Source organism: Rhinopithecus roxellana, chromosome 22 (assembly GCF_007565055.1).
Source record: "Rhinopithecus roxellana isolate Shanxi Qingling chromosome 22, ASM756505v1, whole genome shotgun sequence".
In the NCBI taxonomy this organism is placed as follows: domain Eukaryota; kingdom Metazoa; phylum Chordata; class Mammalia; order Primates; family Cercopithecidae; genus Rhinopithecus; species Rhinopithecus roxellana.
Genome location: NC_044570.1, coordinates 9,480,142 through 9,501,245, shown reverse-complemented (window position 1 = coordinate 9,501,245; position 21,104 = coordinate 9,480,142). Strand labels below are relative to the sequence as shown.

General features: G+C 33.6%; 1 protein-coding gene across 16 annotated transcripts in view; it reads left to right on the top strand.

Annotated features, from left to right (window-relative positions):
* Nucleotides 1-21,104, top strand: part of UTY (ubiquitously transcribed tetratricopeptide repeat containing, Y-linked) — a 229,739-nt gene that overhangs the window by 66,924 nt on the left and 141,711 nt on the right. For all 16 annotated transcript variants that reach the window (XM_030926240.1, XM_030926238.1, XM_030926243.1 and 13 more), the window contains exons 7-8: nt 11,108-11,162; nt 14,188-14,222. In XM_030926240.1, the coding sequence (XP_030782100.1) occupies nt 11,108-11,162; nt 14,188-14,222 (90 nt within the window). The remainder of the gene's footprint in view (nt 1-11,107; nt 11,163-14,187; nt 14,223-21,104) is intronic.

Below are 21,104 nucleotides of genomic sequence, written 5' to 3'. Positions count from 1 at the left end.
TTGTATGTGTATATGTATATATATGTATGTATATGTATGTGTATGTATATATTCACACACACACTAACATATAATGTCTATAAAAAGCTCTAAGATGTTTTACAGCAGAAAATAAATAGGGTAAAATTTTCTGAGAACGTATTTGTTTTGCCACAGCAATGTTTTATGGTTGTGTTCTTTGGAAATATATTGGAGAGAGAAAGGAATAAGCACAATACATTATTTTTTTCCTAAGTATGAAATATGCATATAAAAACCAGAGGAGAAAAGATTTAATTCAGTAGTAAATACAGTGTTATCTTAAAGAATTTTATGGATGCAAAGCTCTTATTTTAATGAAGTGGAAGTATTTAAATATTTAGGCTGAGAGTAATTTGAGGGTTCATTGTCATGAGTTCATCAACTCACTGAAAGTGTTCCTGGTTATTTCGTTGTAACAGATAACTCATGCCTGTATGTGCTTTTCTTTGCTTAGTCATATGTAAAGGGTAACAAATCCTTCAAGTAGTGTTGGTTTTAGCAAAAAATGTCTTAGATATATGCTGTTTTCTTTGTTTTTGCCCATCTTTGATTTATTTTAAACACCCGACAACAACCTTTTGATGTTTATTTCGTTTGTATAGCATTAAAAAGTTTTGGGATGTTTTCAACGTTAATCTCGCTCTCAGCTTGAATATCTTACTTGATTTTTATCTCATCCTGAAATTTTGTTTCTTAAGTTTTCCCTCATAATCAAAATTTTCCTGGTCTACTGTTGGGATTGTTATAGGTATCAATAATTTAACTGAGAAAGAGATATTTCTGTATATTGCTGTAAGTACTTAGCATTTAAAATGAATACAGGTTTGAGTTAGAACAAATATCTTCATTTTCAAAGTTTCCAGTTTTCTTTTTTTTTTTTTTTTTTTTTTTTTGAGACGGAGTCTCGCTCTGTCGCCCGGGCTGGAGTGCAGTGGCCGGATCTCAGCTCACTGCAAGCTCCGCCTCCCGGGTTTACGCCATTCTCCTGCCTCAGCCTCCCGAGTAGCTGGGACTACAGGCGCCCGCCACCTCACCCGGCTAGTTTTTTGTATTTTTTAGTAGAGACGGGGTTTCACCATGTTAGCCAGGATGGTCTCGATCTTCTGACCTCGTGATCCGCCCGTCTCGGCCTCCCAAGTTTCCAGTTTTCTTTAGCTGGTTAGTAGTTTATCTAGCTAAAGATGGAATCTATCATCATATTTGTGTAACAGCAAGTGTTTTCTGGCAAAGTGTGTTTGGAGGGACATTTTGGGCTTTACTTTATAAATTCCAACTCAAAAATTACTAACTCATAATAGGAAGTCCAGACTTGAAGGTTAGTTGATTCAGGTATACAGATACCTCATCAAAAATCCATATTCATGTTTGTTTTGAGGCATATATACATACCTCAGTAAAGCCGGAAAAGAGATTGTATAGAAGTTTACTAAATATTTGCTTATCTCTATATATGCTAGTTTATTTGAACACACAACATTAGAAGCTTTTGGATTTTTTAAATCCTTTGTGTTTGAAAATGAGGATTATTGGTGAGCATACTGAGGTGTTTATTGTCCCCTTAACATTTGCTAGTGGAAAATAATAAATGCTGATTTAAGAGGCAGATATGAAAGGGGTAAGGAAGATGCAAATTAACGGCATCACTCCCATGTTCAAAACCAGGACAAAAAAAAGCTTATGTTTTATTACTCTTGTAGCATTTTTTAAAAACATAATTGATTTTATTTTGCCTTTTAAATAAATGTATAACCTTGTCTCAGGGTGTCTAATTGGTTCTTATGATGTCTGTGGACATAGAATAACTATATCCACCTTCTAAGACATAGTAAGTAAGGTATATAAAATTATCTAACAAAATTTTACTCTGTTCTTCAGTATTTAGGATACTCTAAGTACTGTACATAATCTAACAAAAATAAGCTTAAAAAATTAAGACATCATGTAGGTTCTTAACAAATATCGAATGGATGACTGTGACAGGAGACACATCTAGATCAGAAATCAAGTGCTCTTTAAAATTGCTTTTAATTATATAACTAACGGCACATAGACCAGCAGTCCCTATCTATGTGTTAATATAAAATAGTTTTATTTAAGGACAGAGTCTGGATTAAAATTCATGGAACATCAATTGTGATTGACGTTATTAAGTCATGAAATAAAGTTGTTAGTGAGGACTTTTTAAACTCTTAAAATTTGCTGTGGTAAGAGATCATAAATGCATATAACAAAACAACTCAGACCTTATTCCTCAGATCGTTTTGGGATTACTAAGTTGCCTTGAATAAAAATAAATTGTGTCGTATTTAACAGAATTTTTTTTAATTTTAAAATTATTTTTAAAATTTTATTTTTAATTGACACGTAATAATTGAACATAGTTATGGGATACAGTGTGATGCTTCTGACACATGTATACATTGGGTAGTGATCACATCATAGTTTTCACGTATTCATCACCTCAGACATTTCTTCATGATAAGAACATTTGGAATCTTTTTTCTAGTTATTTCGAGATACACACTATATAATATTGCTTATTGTAGTCTGCTTGCTATGCTATATAGAACACCAGAAGTTATTCCTCTTATCCTCCTGTCATTTTGTACTCCTTGATTAATTTCTCTGCTTCATTCTGTCCCTCCAGTCTTTGCTGGCCTCTGATGACCACTGTTCTACTCTATATTTCTATGAGATCAGGTTTTTTAACAATGTTCTAGAATAACTGAGATCATGCAGTATTTGTCTTAATGTCCTCCTGGTTCATCTGTGTGACCGTAAATGACAGCACAGTTTAAGATCTCATTTAACATCATCAAATAGTTTCTTGGAAACTTCAACTTTAAGCGAAACGATATACAAAGTACCATTTTTTTTTTTTTCTTCATCAGAGTTGTAACTACATTAATTTGAAAGAAGAAATAACTTACTGGTACTTTCTTCCTTTTAAATGGAAGAACAATGTGTGTATGTATTATATACGCATATATACATACACATGTATGCACATATATATCAGATTTTCTGACCTTGTTCAATCATTGATAAACACTTAGGTTGATCTCATATCATGGCTGCTGTAAATAGTACTGCAATAAACTTGACGGATGTCTCTTCAGCTACTGATTTCATTTCCTTTGGTTAAATACCAGTAGCTGAATTGCTGGATCATATTGTAGTTTGAGTTTTGAGGAGAATCTGCTTACTTTTTTCCATATGACTGCACCAATTTATATTCCCAGCAGCTTTGTTAAGAGTTCCCTTTTCCTGTAACTGTATCAGCATGATACTTTGTCTTTTTGATAATAGCTGCCTTTAAATGTATGAGGTGATATCTCACTGTAATTTTCATTTGCTTTTCCCTAATGATTGATGTTAAACTTTTTTTCATATACCTGTTTGTTGCTTATATGTCTTCTTTTGAGAAATGTCTGTTTAATCTTTTTTCCTTTAAGAAAATTGATTTATTAGCTCACCAGGTCACACCTGACACTCAAGGAATCTGAGTTAATCTTTTTATGTGTCTGGAAAGATAACTAAAAATATTAAGGAGCAGCAGTGATATCTGTTAAAAAAGAAAGATTATTTTTAAATGGAGCTCAGATTGTCACTTTTTGTCCTAAACACTTCAGTAGTTTTCTAATCGTTAGGATTATGTTCAGAATAGAAAAAGACAATACAATTTCATATTATCTCTTTCATGTTTTTTTGGGCCCTTAACAGATGCTTGTTATTCTGTAGTGCATTTTTTAGAACTCGTTCATGGTAACTTTTACTTACCTATGTAGGTCCTATCTTAATAACATTTTTTCAAGGCGGCATCCTTTTGTAGGTGGTTAGATCTGTGCTGGACATCTTGTACTTTTATGTGAAATTCTTGCCATTGCTGAATTGATCAGATGAGCATAATTATTTACTTTAATATTTCTCTCTGGCTAAAGCTTTTTGGTGGAGAGATTATGTTTGTTTATTCTTACATGCATAATACGTGGCCTTAGTAGTCATGCAGTTTACCTGTCAAATGAAAAGGATATTTGAGGGCTGTATTTGCTCAGTATTGACCAAGCTCAAAGTATACATTGATGAATAACATTTTTTATCATAAATAAGAATGAGAGATTTTAAAATATATTTTATATAAGGAAATTATACTTTAAGAGACTGACTGTCACTGTTTTCCAGGATTGAGTGCAGTGGCTATTCACAGGCATGATCATAGTACTCTGCCTGGAACTCCTCGCCCAGAGTGATCCTTCCACCTCAGACTCCCAAGTAGTTGGGACTACTGTTCTGCGCCATTATGCCTGACTTTCTACAAGGAAATTTTTAAAGATTAGTAGAGCATATAAGTATGCAGTAGTCGCCCCTTACCCACAGTGTTGTTTTCTGAGGTCAATTACCTGCAACCTTGGTCAGAGATATTAAATGGAAAATAAAGAGAAATAAACAGAAACAAGCAATTCATAAGTTTTAAATTGTCACTGCGCTTAGTGGCTCATACCTGTGTCACTTTGGGAAGCTGAGGCAGTTGGATCATGAGGTCAAGAGATTGCGACCACCCTGGCCAACAGAGTGAAACACCGTATCTACTGAAAATACAAAAATTAGCTGGGCGTGGTGGCGTGTGCCTGTTGTCCTAGCTGCTGGGGAGGCTGAGGCAGGAGAATCGCTTCAACCTGAGACGCGGAGGTTCCAGTGAGCTGAGATCCAGCCTGGTGACAGAAGGAGACTCCGTCTCAAAAAAACAAAAAAAAAAAAGAGTTTTAAATCCTGTGCCCCTTTTGAACAGCATGATGAAATCGTCCTTTTGTCCATCGTATCCAGGCTGTATATTTTATACAGCCTGTCCGTTAGTCACTTACTAGCTGTCTCAGTTACCAGAGTGAAAAAACATTGTATCTGTATTGTTCATTACTATCCAAGATTACTGGCATCCATTAGAGGTCTTAGAATGTATTCCTCAAGGATAAGGACATGGGCTACAGTATTCTGAATTGTCAGAAGTAACCATTTGATAACTTTATTTTTAGTGCCCATGTTTTGTATTTGGATGCATTGTAGTTGGGCTTGAGAAATGCTTCTTTAATTAGCACAGTTTATATTTAGCAGATGCATACTTGATACACTGCTTTCCTAGAAGGAGAATGGTTATACTAAATTGATTTTAAAATTAGTTTCATATTTTATTGAGTTACTTCTAATGTTTCTGTATACCTAGTACAAAAACATTTTGATCAAACTGCTGTCTAGGCAACAGAAGTTATTGCCTGGGGAGATCCAGAAAAGGCTTAATAATGCAGGTTTGAATCCTAGCCTAAGATTTTTTTTTAAGAGGATGAGATGATGTTTGCTGAGGCAGACAACAAACCAGTGAGGGAGTGGAGAAAGTATTACAGGTATGGGACTCTTCCACGTTTAAGAAATGGGAAATATTGCGGTTTGACTGGAGTTTTACTTCATGACAGCAAAATTTGGATGAGACCGAACTATGAGCATCTTCCTAGACATCCATAATTTTTTTTGGGATAATTGCTACAACTAAAGATACAGAACGATATTTTGCGGCAATAGAGTACTCATGTCTTCAGAAATGTGGTTTAATTGATAATTTGTCTTTGTAAAGGTCATTCTTAAGCTTAGTCATTAATTTGAGGATTGGGTGACTCTAGTTTGAGTACTGGATACTGAAAACGGAGATGAGGTTATATAATTTAGTCTTATTTCCTTTACTGTCTTAATGTTTATTTTTTTGGTTCATGGTATTTAATTTAGCCTTTTATAATGTGAGGTGTTGTGCGTGACTTTCTTTTATAAATATATAATATGTTTTAAAAGTCTTTTCTCATATGCATGTTTTGAAGTATGTAGTTTCAAAGTATTTGCTATTTAAAAATGTTTGGCATTTTATGCTGCTTAGGGGTGTGGAATAGTAAAGCAGTAATTTTACTATAGCATTCAAATTTTTTATTGCTCCTGGCAGATCTTCAGTACTGACAAATTAAATGTAGGCTGAGTAATTTGAATTATGTACTGCTCTTTTTTCTTTAGGTTTTACTAAAATAGTACTGAAGTGCTATAATCTTACAAGTTATTTTCTTCTTTTTTTTTTTTGAAACAGAGTCTTGGTTTTGTCATTGAAACAGAGTCTTGATTTTGTCACTCAGGCTGGAGTGCAGTGGCGCAATCTGAGCTCACTGCAACCTCTGCCTCCTGGGTTCAAACAAGACCCTCCTGGGTCTTAACCTCTTGGGTAGCTGGGACTACAAGCACCTGCCACCATGCCCAGCTAATTTTTGTATTTTTAGTAGAGACAGGGCTTCACCGTATTGCTCAGGCTGGTCTTGAACTCCTAGTCTCAGGTGATCCACCCAAGGTGCTGGGCCTCCCAAAGTGCTGGGATTACAGGAGTGAGCCACTGCACCTGGCCAGATTATTTTCTTTTCAGGCCAGTTTCTATCCTGTGGTGACTTGTTTAGGAAAGGCTGTATTCTCATATATTTAATATGATTTCAAGACAGATTTTACTTAAAAATATAGTATAGTCTGAAGTGTGGCTATTACGATTTCCTTTTTGTGTTGAGGAAAATAAGTATTCTGTGCTTCCGATACTTCATATACTTAAAAAATAGTCTGTATTGTCTTGTTCTGTTAGCATGTTAAGGATCCACATTTCGGTTTGCAAACCAAGTGTCTTAGTTCATTTCTGCCCCTGCAATAGAGTACTAGAGACTGGTAATTTATAAAGAAAGATTTATTTGACTTGAAGTTCAACAGGCTAGGAAGTCCTAGATCTTGGGACTACGTCTGAAGAAAGGCTTCTTGCTGTGTCAGAACATGGTGAAAGGCATCACATTAAGATAGAAAGATACCAGGTGAAACTCACCCTTTTTCTAAGGAACCCACTGTTTTGATGACAGCATTAATCTATTCATGAGAGAGAACCCTTATGATCTAATCACCTCTTAAAGATCTCTACTCTTAATAATGTCACAATACCAATTAAATTTCCACATGAATTTTGAATGGAATATTCAAACTACAGAACTAAGGGGAAATAAAAGAAATGTTCACAGTGTTCAAATGTTGGGTTTTTCTTCAGGAAATAAGGTTTTTATTTCCCAGTTTTGCTTTTATTATTTTTATTTCAAAAATATATATGTATCATTATAAAAGGTAATACAAAAAAAGATCCTATACTCATCAGTTTTTCTCAAAGGTAACATCTGGGAAGTTGACGTTGATACGGTCCAATTTTTTTTTTTTTTTTTTGAGCATTTTATTTCCAATGTCTGCAATTGTTTTGATCTTATATGAAAAAAAAACTTTTGCCTTCAATTATTTTTAGGTTCATTGGTTGGGGCCCTGAATATTAGACTGACAGAAAGACTAACAAGAGAAAAATAAACAAATTTATTAATGTGTGCATTGCACATTATACACTAGAGAACTTTGTGATGAGTGTCAACCTAAGTAATCAAAAAGGTCAGCATAATGTTTAAGAAGAGTTTATTCAACTGCAAAGCTAAGGTCCCTGCAAACACAGATTCCAGGGAAGTTAGTTTTCCAAAGTGTAGAAGCTTGGGTTCGCTTATACAGACAAAGCTTTCTTCTATGTAAGACTTACTGCGGAGTTAACAAAAATCTGATTTGTTGAGGTAGTCTTTATCTTTCAGGAAAATATATTCAACAGTTTACACAAAGATATAACTGTTATGGGGTCTTAGGCACCATCCAGTCTGAATTAGGCCGATTAAAGAGACAGTTAATCTCAAAGATCAGTGATTGGAAGGGGGAATGTCTGGTGTCTCTTAGTTGTGTACTGAACAAGATCAACGAGCAGGAGCTGTTGTCCAAGAAACCATAAGAAACAGAATTGCAAACATTCTGTGTGACTCAGTTTCCAGGGTTTAACTTACCTCTTGGCATCATACATTTAGACGGTCCTGAAGTTTTATTTTCTTTCTGTGAGTAACTTAGAAGAGTGTACAATATGGGCCGCTGTGAGATGTAACCAAAAGAACAGTAAATTTATAGAGAACTGACAAGACAAACGGAAGGACTTGAAGTTTCTAGGGGAAGCAAATTGTGGAAAGGCAAATATTTGGGTGAAGTTATATAGATTACTCCTGTGCTGCCTTTAGGTTCATAAGAGTATAGAGTTGTCTTCAGAAATTAAGAATCACCTTGTCCTTTCAAGTAGAAAGGAGGATAGGGAGTTTTATTGTGCCTGTTTCTTATTTGCCTGTAGCTCAAAGTAATATTTATGTCAAAATCACATATTTTGGGGTGGCATATTCTGAACCCCTTCATACGTTATCATCTCTCATTAATGATTGATGAAGTATTTATCATTAAAAGCCTATTTGATTATGAGTAATTTACCAATTTCAGAATGTGTTTCAAGCGGTAAGTTTTAAAAAACGAAGTGAAATAGTAACTTCATAAGTTAAATGAAGCCTCAATAGTTTTAGGTTTTGTCTTTTTTGTTTGGTTGCTATTGTGGGAAGATATACGTAACATGAAATTTATCGTTTTAACTGTTTTCGTGTACATTTTAGTGGCATTATTTACAATGCAGTGTAACCATTACCACTTGTTTTCAGAACTTTACATTATCCTATACAAAACTTTTCCACCCATAAATCAATACTTTGCCTTTCTCTTTTCCCCTAAGTACCTGGGAGTTCCTTTACTCTTCTACTTTCCGGCTCTCAGTAGAACTCTGTGTGTCTTACATAAGTGGACTTGTACAATGTTTGTAGTTTTATATCTGGCTTATTTCACTTGGCATATTTCAGGTTTTCATCAATGTCGTGACATGTATCAGAATTCCTTTTTGTTTTCTGTGTTTTTTTTGAGACAAGGTCTCACTCTGTCACCAAAGCTGGAGAACAGTGGTGTGATCTGAGCTCACTGCAACCTCAGATTCCCTGGCAGAAGCTTCCCATTCCTTTGGGATGAATATGGCTGAATAATATTCTATAGTTAAACCACATTTTCTTAATCTTTTAATCTGTGGTGAACATTTCTGTTATTCCACTTCGGCTCCTGTAATAATGCTGCCTTGAACATTGGTGTACACAGAGTTTGAGTCCTGTTTTCAGTGCTTGAGATCCAATTTCTTCTTCGCTTTGCCAATAAATGAAAAAAGAGAAAAAAATCTTTTTCATTTCTGTTTGTTTCCTTGGTAGTAGCTATCCTAATGGGAGTGAATTGGTATCACATTGAGGTTTTCATTTGTATTTCTCCTAATAGCTAATAATTTTGAGGATGTTTTCATGTATTTATTGGCCATTTGTATTATTCGAGATGTCTGTTCAAGTCCTTTGCCTATTTTGAATTTTTCAGTCTTTTTGTAACATATTTTGTATTGTGCATTTTAATTCCTTATCCAGTTTATAATTTTCATTTTTTTTTCTTTTCAGTATCTTGATTGTGGTTCATTCATGTACAAAAATTTTTAATTTTGATGAAGCTAAGTAAATCTGTTTTTTTTTGTTTTAACCTGTGTCTCTGGTGTCATATCCAAGAAATCACTGTCAAATTCAATGTCATAAAGGTTTTTCCTGTTTATTGTTCTAAGACTGTAATAGTTTTAGCTCGTAAGTTTATGTCTCTGATCCAATTTAAGCTAACTTTTGCATATGACATAACAAGAGGCCCAACTTTTTTTCATACAGATACTTAGTTTCTAAAATGCCATTTGCTGAAAAGTCTAACTTAAATATTATAACACAGAGGCCAAGCCTATGTCTCCTAGCTAAAGTGTTCACTCTCTTGATGCTATTTGTGATCATTCTTTGATTGTAATATCATGTAGAAAACATTAATTTTGTTCTTTGTTAATTGACAGTTCTCAATTTGACTAGGCGTATTTAGGATCTCAGTGATTCCCACATTGATTTTTCCCTTGAAACTTAGTTTTTAAACATCGTTGAATATAATTTATTTTTACAAACAACTTATGTTTTGACTGTGTATATTATTTGTCATTTTAAACATTAAATATTATTATCTTTAGTACAATTTTAATACTTTCATTGTAAATAATGATCTTTTTGTAGTTGACTTTTAAAGTAGCGTGATCTTTGTTGGTATCATGGTTGATTATTCTTGAAAGTTAGTGGAGGCTCTGAAAATTGAATATTTATGGGAATAGTTTGTAGAATGTTTGAAAGAGATGTGTGCATTTTTTATTTAAATGAGTTTTAAGGCCTATTATCTTTAGATAAATAGTTCATAAATTATAAACATTAATTACTGTATGATTTTAGCAATTATTCATTCTGTCTGTGGACAGAACTACAAGTTGGTTTGCATGCTGCGTAGGCTTATATGATGTATTTAGAGTAAAAATATAAGTGTTTTAATATTTCATGATTGATTAGATATTTTATATACACAATTCACATACATTTAAAATGTTTAGCACCCTGATATCAATATGTTTAAAAGCACCCTGCTTTCAGTGCTTGAGATCCAGTTTCTTCTTTTGTCAATAAGTGAAAAAAAAAGTTATTGGCAAAGAACAACTACATTTCACATGTGAGTTTGAAAATAGGTTACTTGATGTGTTTAAGTAGGTTGTACATATAGGTTTTAAATGTTTTGAAGTACAGTGACATTGAAGAATCAGTAAAACCAGGTATGTTTTATTCTTTATGTTAATTTTCATATTATCTAAATTGATTTCTGAAGTTCAGGTCTAGATAAGCTATAATGCTCTAAAAATATAATTGTATTTTTCAGATTTTAAAATAGTGAATTGAATTACATGTCTAATTTATACCTAAATTTTTTGTTTACTGGAAAACTCAAATATCTGACATTTTTTAATAAAACTAAAATATAAATACAGTAAATTCTTCCATACAGCCTCCATTCTTAACTATCTTGGGGAAATAACTTGATTAACAGTTACATTTTCAACAATAAATTTGGAAATATAGTAATTTTATTTGGTTGAGTGTAGTGCATTGGTGTAAGCTTTGTTAAATTATGATAGACATTGAAAGGCTATAATAGAAAATGTCATTTTATGCAACTCTTAATTTAGTGCATTAATATTTTTACTTTTCTCCTGCAGCATTTTCAGTTAGCCTTGATTGACTGTAATCCATGTACTTTGTCCAGTGCAGAAAGTAAGTATTTTTAAACAAAATACTTTCAAGCAAAGAATATTGATGATACCTTTCTGTCTACTGATACCTTTGTGTTTGTTCATTCTTGAGAAAATAAGTAGAAGGCATGTGCCAGATTCAGAGAGTTTAAGTCACTGGAGTTGAGTTGATTTGGGTACTATTTTTCTTGCCCAAAGACAGTCAGTATTATTATTTGATAACTATAGAAATGATTGGTATGTCACAGAGCACTAACAAGTAGTGATTCCTACTTTAAGCCAGGTAGTTTTTCTCCTTTTATGGTGTCTGTGTTTTTATATTAAAAAATTAATTCACCTTTTAATATCTTAGAATTTGTACATACCGTAAGCCTATTTTTTGAAACTTTCTTGTGTACTTAGTGATGTTGCAAAAATCAAAAGTTTTCAAAGCCAATTTTAAACACAGCCTGAATGGAAAGATTTTAAATTTATGAATAAGTTAAAAATCTGTAATTTAAAAAATAAATACTGTTTTTTGAATTCTTGAAGGTGAATGACTACAGTTAATATTTTGGGGAAAAAAACATGTTTAAAAAGAATATGAAAATTTAAATAATGTAATTTTCCTTTGTAATAAAAATGTTAGAATATTAGAGACCTTTTATGTCCATTTTTTACCTATTTCAGTCTATAATTGAAAATTGCCATATTAAGCATACCTAGTTATATAGTTACACTCCCTTTTAATGTATAGACAAGAATGAAACATGGGCTGGGAGCAGTGGCCCACTCCTGTAATCCCAGCCCTTCGGGAGGCGGAGGTGGGTTGATCACTTGAGGTCAGTAGTTTGAGACCAGCTTGGCCAACATGGTGAAAACCCCATCTCTACTAAAAATACAAAAATTAGGCAGATGCTGTGGTGCACACTTGAAATCCCAGCTACTTGGGAGGCTGAGGCAGGAAAATTGCCTGAACCCGGGAGGCGGAGGTTGCAGTGAAGCGAGATTGTGCCACTACACACCCAGGTGACAGAGTAACACGCAGTATTAAAAAAAAAAAAAGGATGAAAGGTGGAGATTTTTACCCTACAGAAGATGATGTTGTGTTTTATGGGATGGTGAGGTCAGAAACCTGGGACTCCAGCCTAAATTTGTATTTTAAGTTCAGGTAGGATTAGGATACCAGTTATCCCTAATCTTTTTCTATTGTCTTCATTTGGTGAGTACAGATATGGGGGATAATTGGGGATGTGGGACATAGTTTTTGGTTTTTGGTTTTCTCTTTGTGGAGGGGGTGTGTTTTAATTTTGTTTTTTCTTTTAAGTCAGGGTCTCACTCTTTTGACCAGACTGAGTGCATTTGGTACAACCATGGCTCACTGAAACCTTTATCTCCCAGGCTCAAGTGATCCTCCTACTTCAGCCTCCCAAGTAGCTGGAACTTTAAGGGGCATGTAATGCCTGGCTAATATTTTTATTTTTTATTTTTTTGTATTTTTTCTGGAGATAGGGTTTTGCCATGTTGCTCAGGCTGTTCTTGAACTCCTGGGCTCAGGGCCTCCCAAAATACTGGGAGTGCAGTCGCAAGTCACTGCACCTGGTACTTTTTCCTTTTCTTAATCTGTCATCTAGTCTCTCTCCAGCAATTCAGAGACATGAGATTTTGATTAACTGGATCTTATGTGGTAAGGAAAACTCTAAAAAGGGGAGGAAGATGAAGAAAACCTCTCAACCTGTGTAAACCACAGAGGCTGTATGTGCATATGTGACATTTTTCTTTTGTTGTTTTTGTTTTTTGGGGGAGAGAGGTTATTATCTTGAAATCATACTTTTTCTTTAAAAAAAAGTTTTACTTTATGGCTGATTACATTTTATATTTGTCTTTTCCAAAGCAATTACTTCATTTCAGAAAGTTTGTTTGATTTTAGTTAATTATAAAATTTTGGAGTAATTTTTGTCTTATAGAAAGGAATTTATGGTTATCTAATGCATTGTTCTCCAATTTTAGATATGGGGAACTTACTGGAAAGCTACTTTCCAGACATTTACCCAGGTTCACTAAACCAAAATCTGAAAGAGTTTAGCTAGGAATTGGTAATTGTATCAACCATCCCAGGTATAATTTATTTTTAGGAGGCTGAGAGAAATGGTGTGAGGAGAAGCAAGGAGCGATGATTCAGAAGGGAGGAGAGACAAAGGGATGTCAGAATTTCATGATTGCTATGGGGCTTTTCTTTAAAAATATAAATTTTATATAGAATTTAGAATTATATAAAAATATAAATTCTGTTTATAATTTTGAAAGTTTTAAAAGATATATCTTAAAACAAGAAAAGGTGTTTATCATGGATGAATAAAAACTATAAAATTCAAATATTTGGACTTGTATTATCTGTTGTGATTTTGTTATGTGCTCTGGTGATGGGAAATTGGGCATTAAGAAGGGCTGCAAAAAGAAACCAAATAGTCTGCCTTATTTGAGTCTTCAAATAAATTATTTTGAAGTCTTGCTCTTTAGGTAGTTTGACTATTTGTATTTGTTCTTGACCACAGTGATCTATTTCTGAAGAATTAAAAGAAAACTAAGTTTCCTTATGTTGTTACTAGTATTTGATCTATAACCTAAAAAAAGTTGTTAATAAAAGATTTAATATAAAGAAAAAGCATACACATTGAAAAACATTTCTTGATTACAGAGTAAATATTATGTTTTTAAGGTAAAATTTTGAATACCATGTGTTGAGATATGTAAACTTAAATGCTTATGTTTTCTTAATACTCTGATTAAGAACTTTTTATGACGTATACTTACATGTTGTGGATTTTGATGATTATTAGACGTATAAATAAATTGGTTACAATATTACTTCATTTTTATATTTTTTGGCATGATCTTTGTTAGGTTTAATTGCATATTGTCTAAAACAGAAGTTGCACTGCTAGTCAAATGTATATTCCATAGTTACAGCATTTGCCTATGTCTGACATTTTATATTATCCCTACTTTTTGTTACTTTATTACATTAGACTGTATTGTAACTGATCTTTTCCCATGATCCATTGCAGTTCAATTTCATATTGCCCATTTGTATGAAACCCAGGTAAGTGTTTTAATTTAAGAACAAAAATAAAGCAGTCACCTGTGCTTTAGATGAAATGAAATGTACTTGAAAATATCAGGCTTTAAATGAAATAAATATACTAGACAATTTGAGTTGTGGGCATTATACTCTTTCATATATTTTGTATTTTACTCTCATTAAATTTGTTTGAAATTTTGTTTAGTGAACAAATTGTTAAAGACAAATGAAGGAATTTAAGATTTGTATTTACTGTTTGTTTATAGCAGTTTCTGTAACTACCTTAAACTCTGTATTTTAATTTATTTCCCAAATACAATATTGGCCATGTATGCAGTGCTTTGACTTAATATAATTTGCCTCTATACCTTTATTTAAAAAGCTTTTCTCTAACCCTGGATGTTATGTCTACTTTTATTTTAAAGTATTCATGAATGATTGTAATAAGTCATTGTTATTGAAGTTTTCTGTTTTTCTTTAAGATTGAGTTATCTTTTAAACATCATACCATTTGAAATGATAGTTACCACTACTTCAAGGCTGTTTTGTTTTTAAAATTATTTTAGCTTTTTTTTTAAATACTTTGCTTTGTGTAGCAGATTTTGTTATATAGTATTAAGACTAGTAACATATGGATTAACAGTTTGTGGTGGAGTTGGTAGACTTACAAAAATTGGTAGTGTTTCTATATATTATGAGTAGCTGAACATTTTGAATTTAAATTGTGAAATAAAGAGAGATTTAATAACCTGTTGGGCATGGTGGCTCATATCTTAATTTCAGCATTTTGAGAGGCCGATGCAGGAGCCCAGGTGTTTGACACTAGCCTGGGCAACAAAGTGTGAGACTTCTCTGTACAATTAATAGTTAGCTAAGTGTAGTGGCCTGTGCCTGTAGTTCCAGCTACTTTGAGGGCTGAGGCTGGAGGTTTGCTTGAAGAGTCAAGAGGCTGCAGTGTGATGTGATACTGCACTCCAACTTGTGTGGCAGAGTGAGAGCCTGTCTTAAGGAAAAACAAAAAACAAACGATTTCATGGTAGGGGAAGCTTATTAACACACATGTAATTTTTTAGGTCTGCCCTTATGTTTCTAGTACAAGTAGAAAATAGTGATGTAGACAAGTAGATTTGGTGCAGGATTATATCCAAGACAGGAAAGATGGTGTATTTTCCATTCTTCATGTTACTATGAGATGCAGTAAGACACAGAACATTTAACTGGCTGGTTCTTTAACTCAGCTGTGACAAGCTTCATGGGAAGTTTTTAAGAGTTATCTATATGTTTCTCTACTTCACTTCTCCCTGTGCTCCACAAGATACACACGGTGGCCTTAGATTTACTGAATCAAAGTTGATACACCTTCAGGTTGGGATATTCTAACCTAGGGATTGATTTTGTTTTACAGAATGCATTTAAATCCATTTGTGGTGGAGGTTGCAATTTTTTGAATTTTTGCAGACATACCTTGGCGATGACCTTAAGCGGTAGGATATAAAAAACTCCCACATGCTTAGCGTTCCAATAGTGGAACAGTAGGCATAAATGGGTTAAGAATTGCCCATCTTTTTCATGAGTGTCATGAATAAAAATTCTTAATGTGCCATTCCAAGTTTAGGGTATGTATTTTTTTCATTTATTATGTTGTTGCTGTTTTAAAAACATTTTATTAATCTTTTGATATAGGAAAAGTAATTTTATTATTTTATTTTTTAAGAGATCAGGTGTCCCTTGTTGCCCAAGCTGGAGCACATTAGGGGGACAATTTTAGTTCCCTGCAGCCTTGAACTCCTCGACTCAAGCCATCCTCCCTTTCAACCCCTGGAGTAACTTGGACTACTAACATTGCAAGCCAGTTTATTTTAATTTTTATTACAGATAGGGTCTTGCTGTGTTTTTAAAGCTGATCTCAAAACACCTGGGCTAAAGTGATCCTTGCATTTCAGCCTCCCAAAGTGCTGGGATTACAGTTGTGAGCCACTGTGCTTGGCCCCAGTTAGATAATTTTTAATGACCCCAATAAATAACAAGAGCTGGTGAAAATTACACTTGACAGTAAAATATCTTGAAATTATTTTTGATTCTAACATTAAACACGCCTGATGTATTAGTCTATTCTCATGCTACTAAAAAAGACATCCCCTAAACTGGGTAATATATAAAGGAAAGAGGTTTAATTGACTCAGTTCAGCATGGCTGGGGAGGCTTCAAGAAACTTAACAATCATGCGGAAGGGAAACAAACACATCCTTCTTTACATGGTGACAGGAAGGAGAAGTGCTGAGCAATGAGGGAAAAGCCTCCTATAAAATCACCAGATCTTGTGAGAACTCACTATTATGAGAATAGCATGAGGGTAACGGCCCCCATTATTAAATTATTAATATCTCCCATTGGGTCCCTCCTACGGTACAGGGGGATTATGAGGACTATAATTCAAGGTGAGATTTGGGTGTGGACACATATCACATGATACAGAGAAACTAATTTTAAATGCATTCTACCTATTAGTATGGTTTGTACAGTTGAAGATATTAAAATAATCTCAATTTGTATCAAAGAAATTTATGAATTTTAAATGACATATAATTAATTTTTAAAGATAGAAATATAAAAAAGTCTTCAGTGAGTAATCACTGAAGTTACAGAATTTTTATATTTGAATCTTTAAAAATTAGACTATACCTGTTCTTTGTGTAGTAGAGGTCAGTATAGTAGAGTGGGGACATGAAGTCTAAACTGAGTACAGTCTTCTCAAAAGTGGAAAAATGGGTAGTGTGCTTTCATGTCAGTGGACATATTCAGTGGAATTCTTTATCTCAATGATACCTTTCTTGTTAATATAAGAATGTCCTCCTAATTTAAAAAATTCTGATACAAGCATTTATCTTCTATAAGTAGGCTGAAGTGTAAAATGTAGTATAGTATGAATACATATGTAAGTTCTTTTGATTTTCCTAATTTTTAACCAGTAAAGGAAAGACTGTCAGCTAGGTTTTCTCATATCCTTTTAGTATCTTCTGTCACCTGATAAATACATTTTCTAAAATTTGCAGAGCTTTTCTTTTTCATAATCTTTCAATAGACAGTTAAATAGGCTTTGTAGCTTTTTGGATAAACATATGGTTTACCCTTACTGTGTTGTTACGATGGTGACATTAATTGCTAAAATCAGTGTAAGTTCTTAATAAAATACCAGCAAAAATACTAACAAGAGATAAAAGCACTAAAAGATATTGCCAATCCAAAGTCAGTTATACATTGAAAGGCTAACATACTGTGATCAAGAGGCCGTTATCCGTAGGATGTAGTGATCATGCAAACATTGACAGACTGATCAATGTGATATACTACATAAATATAACGAAAGATAGATGATTATATGATTATCTCAGTAGTTGGATTAAAAGCATTTGACAAAAACTCAATGTTTTCTCAATGTATCTCAACATAATTAAGGCCGTATATCACAGATCTACAGTTAACATCGTACTCAATTGGGGATAATGGAAAGTTTTTTCACTAAGATCAGGAGCAAGACAAGGATGCCCACTTTTACTACTCCTGTTCCACATGGAACTAGAAGTCCTAGCCAAAGCAGTTAGGCATGATAAAGAGATAGAAAAATACTTATTGGGAAGAAAAAGGAAAAGAAGTCTTGGTTTGCAGAAGTCACGATCTTGTTAAAAAAAAAAAAAAAAAAAAAAAAAAACCTAATTAACACCTCCAGGAAAAATTATTAGAACTAAAAAGAAAACAAAACCAAATTTGTTAAAGCTTCAGGATACAGAGTTAACATACAAACATCATAGTATTTGTATGTGTTAATAACGAATCATCCCCAAAGGAAATGGAAAGATCTGTAGCCTGGAATATGTTAAACATCAGTGAAGGAAACTGAAGATGACAGAAATAAATAGCAAGGTCTCTCCATGTTCATGGATTAGAAGAATCAGTATTTATCATAATGTACATATACACTAAGTGATGTCTCAAAATTCCAGTGGCCTTTGCACAGAAATACAAAAAACTATTGTAAAATTTGTGTAGAATCAGAAGACACCCTGAAGAACTAAAGGAATCTTGGACAAGATAAACAAGGCTGGGTCATTACACTTCCTGATTTCAGAATATATTATAAAGCGATAGTAATGAAAATGGTAAAATAGTGACTGGTATGTAAAAAAATACATAGACCAATGGCACTTTATAGACAGCCTGGAAGAAAACCCCACATACATAGGGTCAGCTGATACTTGACAAAGGATCCAAGAAAATACAGTGGAAAAGGATAGTCTTTTCAGTAAGTTGTTTTGGGAAAGCTGGATATCCACATGTATAAAAATGGAATTAGATTCTTATCTTACACCGTACGCAAAAAGCAACTCAAAATGAATTGAGGACTTATAAACATAAGACTTAAAACCATAATAGAAGAAAACAGCAGGGAAAGCTGCGTGACATTGATCTTAGCAGTGATTTTTCTGGATATGGCACTAAAGACATAGGTAATAAAAGTAAAAATAGGTGGATTCCATCAAACTAAAAAGCTTGTATACAGCAAAGAAAGCAGTCAACAAAGTTAGAAGCATCCAGGAAGTTTGGGAGATGGTACTTGGAAACCATAAATTCCAATAAGGGTTAATACCCCAAATATCTCCAAAATCCATATTACTCAGTAACCAAAAAGTAACCTACAAGTAAAAGGGGCAAAAGGACCTGGATAGACATTTTTCCAAAGCAAATATACTAACAGTCAACAAGTATATGACATACTGCTTGGTAAAACTAATCAGGAAATTTCAAATCAAGTCCATCGTGAAATATCACCACGTATCTTAGGAGGCTATATTAGTCCATTTTCACACTGCTGATAAAGACATACCCAAGACTGGGAGATTTAGAAAAGAAAGAGGTTTAATTGACTCACAGTTCTGCGGGACTGGAGAGTCCTCAAGAAAGTTAGGATCATGGCAGAAGGTGAGGGAAAGCAGGCACCTTCTTCACAAGGCGGCAGAAAGCAGAATTGTCAAGCAGAGAGGGAAGAGGCCCTAATAAAACCATTAGATCTTGTGAGAACTCACTGTCACAAAAACAGCATAGAGGAAACCACCCCCATGCACCTGGTTTCTCCTTTGACATTTGGGTATTGGTGGGGATTACAACTGAAGATGAGATTTGGGTGGGAACACAAAGCCTCACTATATCAGTGGATGTTATCAAAAAGTTAAAAGTGTTACCGAGGATGTGGAGAAAAGAGAATGAACCATACAGTCCTGGTGGGGGATATAAATTGGTACTGCCGTTACGGAAAACAGATGAAGGTTACTTTAAAAATTAAAAATAGAGCTACCATATAATCCGGCCATTCACTTCATGTATATCCAAAGAAAACAACATCAGCATGTGTCTCCACTTCATATTAATTGTAGGGTTATTTGCAACAGCCAAGATGTAGAAACAAACTACATGGCCATTGAAAGATGAATGGATAAAGAAAACAGGGAGGGTGTATCTAAATATATACACAATGGAATGTTATTTGATCTTTAATATAATGCAAGTTGTGAAATGTTTAAAGACACATATATAAAGTAAGTATCCACAAATGCTGTTTGCATGCAACATATGCAGTAACATCTCTAAATGTATTAGTTTTCTTCTTGGCTATTTTTTGTTCATTTTAATAAGATAACAGGAGCATTTCATCATCTATTGTTACTTCTTTTGGTATTATTTGTACATATTTTTAACACAGTAACTCCTTAAGCCTACTTTATTTTAGTTTTGTATTTAGAAATTGCCTAATGAATCCAGAAGTTGAATCCTTGAAAAGATCAAATGGATATTTCTGACAGGTGAAAAAAAGCAAAAATGTTAGAAGTAGTGGAGAAATTTGCTACAGGGTTACAGTTGTGTTAATAGAAGATATTTTCGAACTACTGTATAAAAATATAACAACTGTTAAAATCTAGAAGCTTTTTCCTAGCAGAAGATAAATGATGAGATTTTACTCAGAAGTAGAAAACTTGAATGGGCGAGTTGCTGCTCCAGTCTTATTCACATAAATTAATTTTTTTTTTTTTTTTTTTTTTTTTTTTTTTTTTTTTTTTTTGTTATTGAGACAGAGTTTCACTGTTGTTGCCCAGGCTGGAGTGCAATGGTGTGATCTTGGCTCACTGCAGCCTCCACCTTTCGGGTTCAAGTGTTTCTCCTGCCTCAGCCTCCCTAGTAGCTGGCATTATAGGCACCTGCCACCATGCCCAGCTGATTTTTATATTTTTAGTAGAGAAGGGGTTTCACCACATTTGCCAGGCTGGTCTCAAACTCTTGACCTCAGGTAATGCACCCACCTCAGCTTCCCAAAATGCTGGGATTACAGGCATGAGTCACTGCTCCCAGCCAGAAATTAAAATTTAATATAAAAAATTTTAAAGGAAAACCAGATGGTTTTTAAAGATGGATTTTCTGACTAGTCTTTCAGATTTAGAAACTAATGATATTTTAACATTCATTTTGTTATTATAATACTGCATAATTTTGCATGTGTTTGTACAGAATGAAAAGAGGGGGGGGTCTGTGAATTCTCCCTCCGTCTGCCTCTAACTATATTTATTTCCAAAGCAGCCACCAGTGTTAATAGTTGTTTGAGTATTGTACAAAAATCTTTTAATTGTTTAGGTAAATTCACACATATATTTATATAATTTGTTTTTGTTTTCCTTTATTTTATTCAAATTATATGTAGTGAGCATATTCTCTTTGTTTCTTGTTTTTTTTTTTTAACTTATGTCTTGGAAGTTACTATTAGTACAAGTAGAGCTGTATTGTATAATGTCAGTGATATACTTTGAACAGTTTAATTGTGAAAATTAGAAATAATGTTACTGTGAATAATTCTTCATT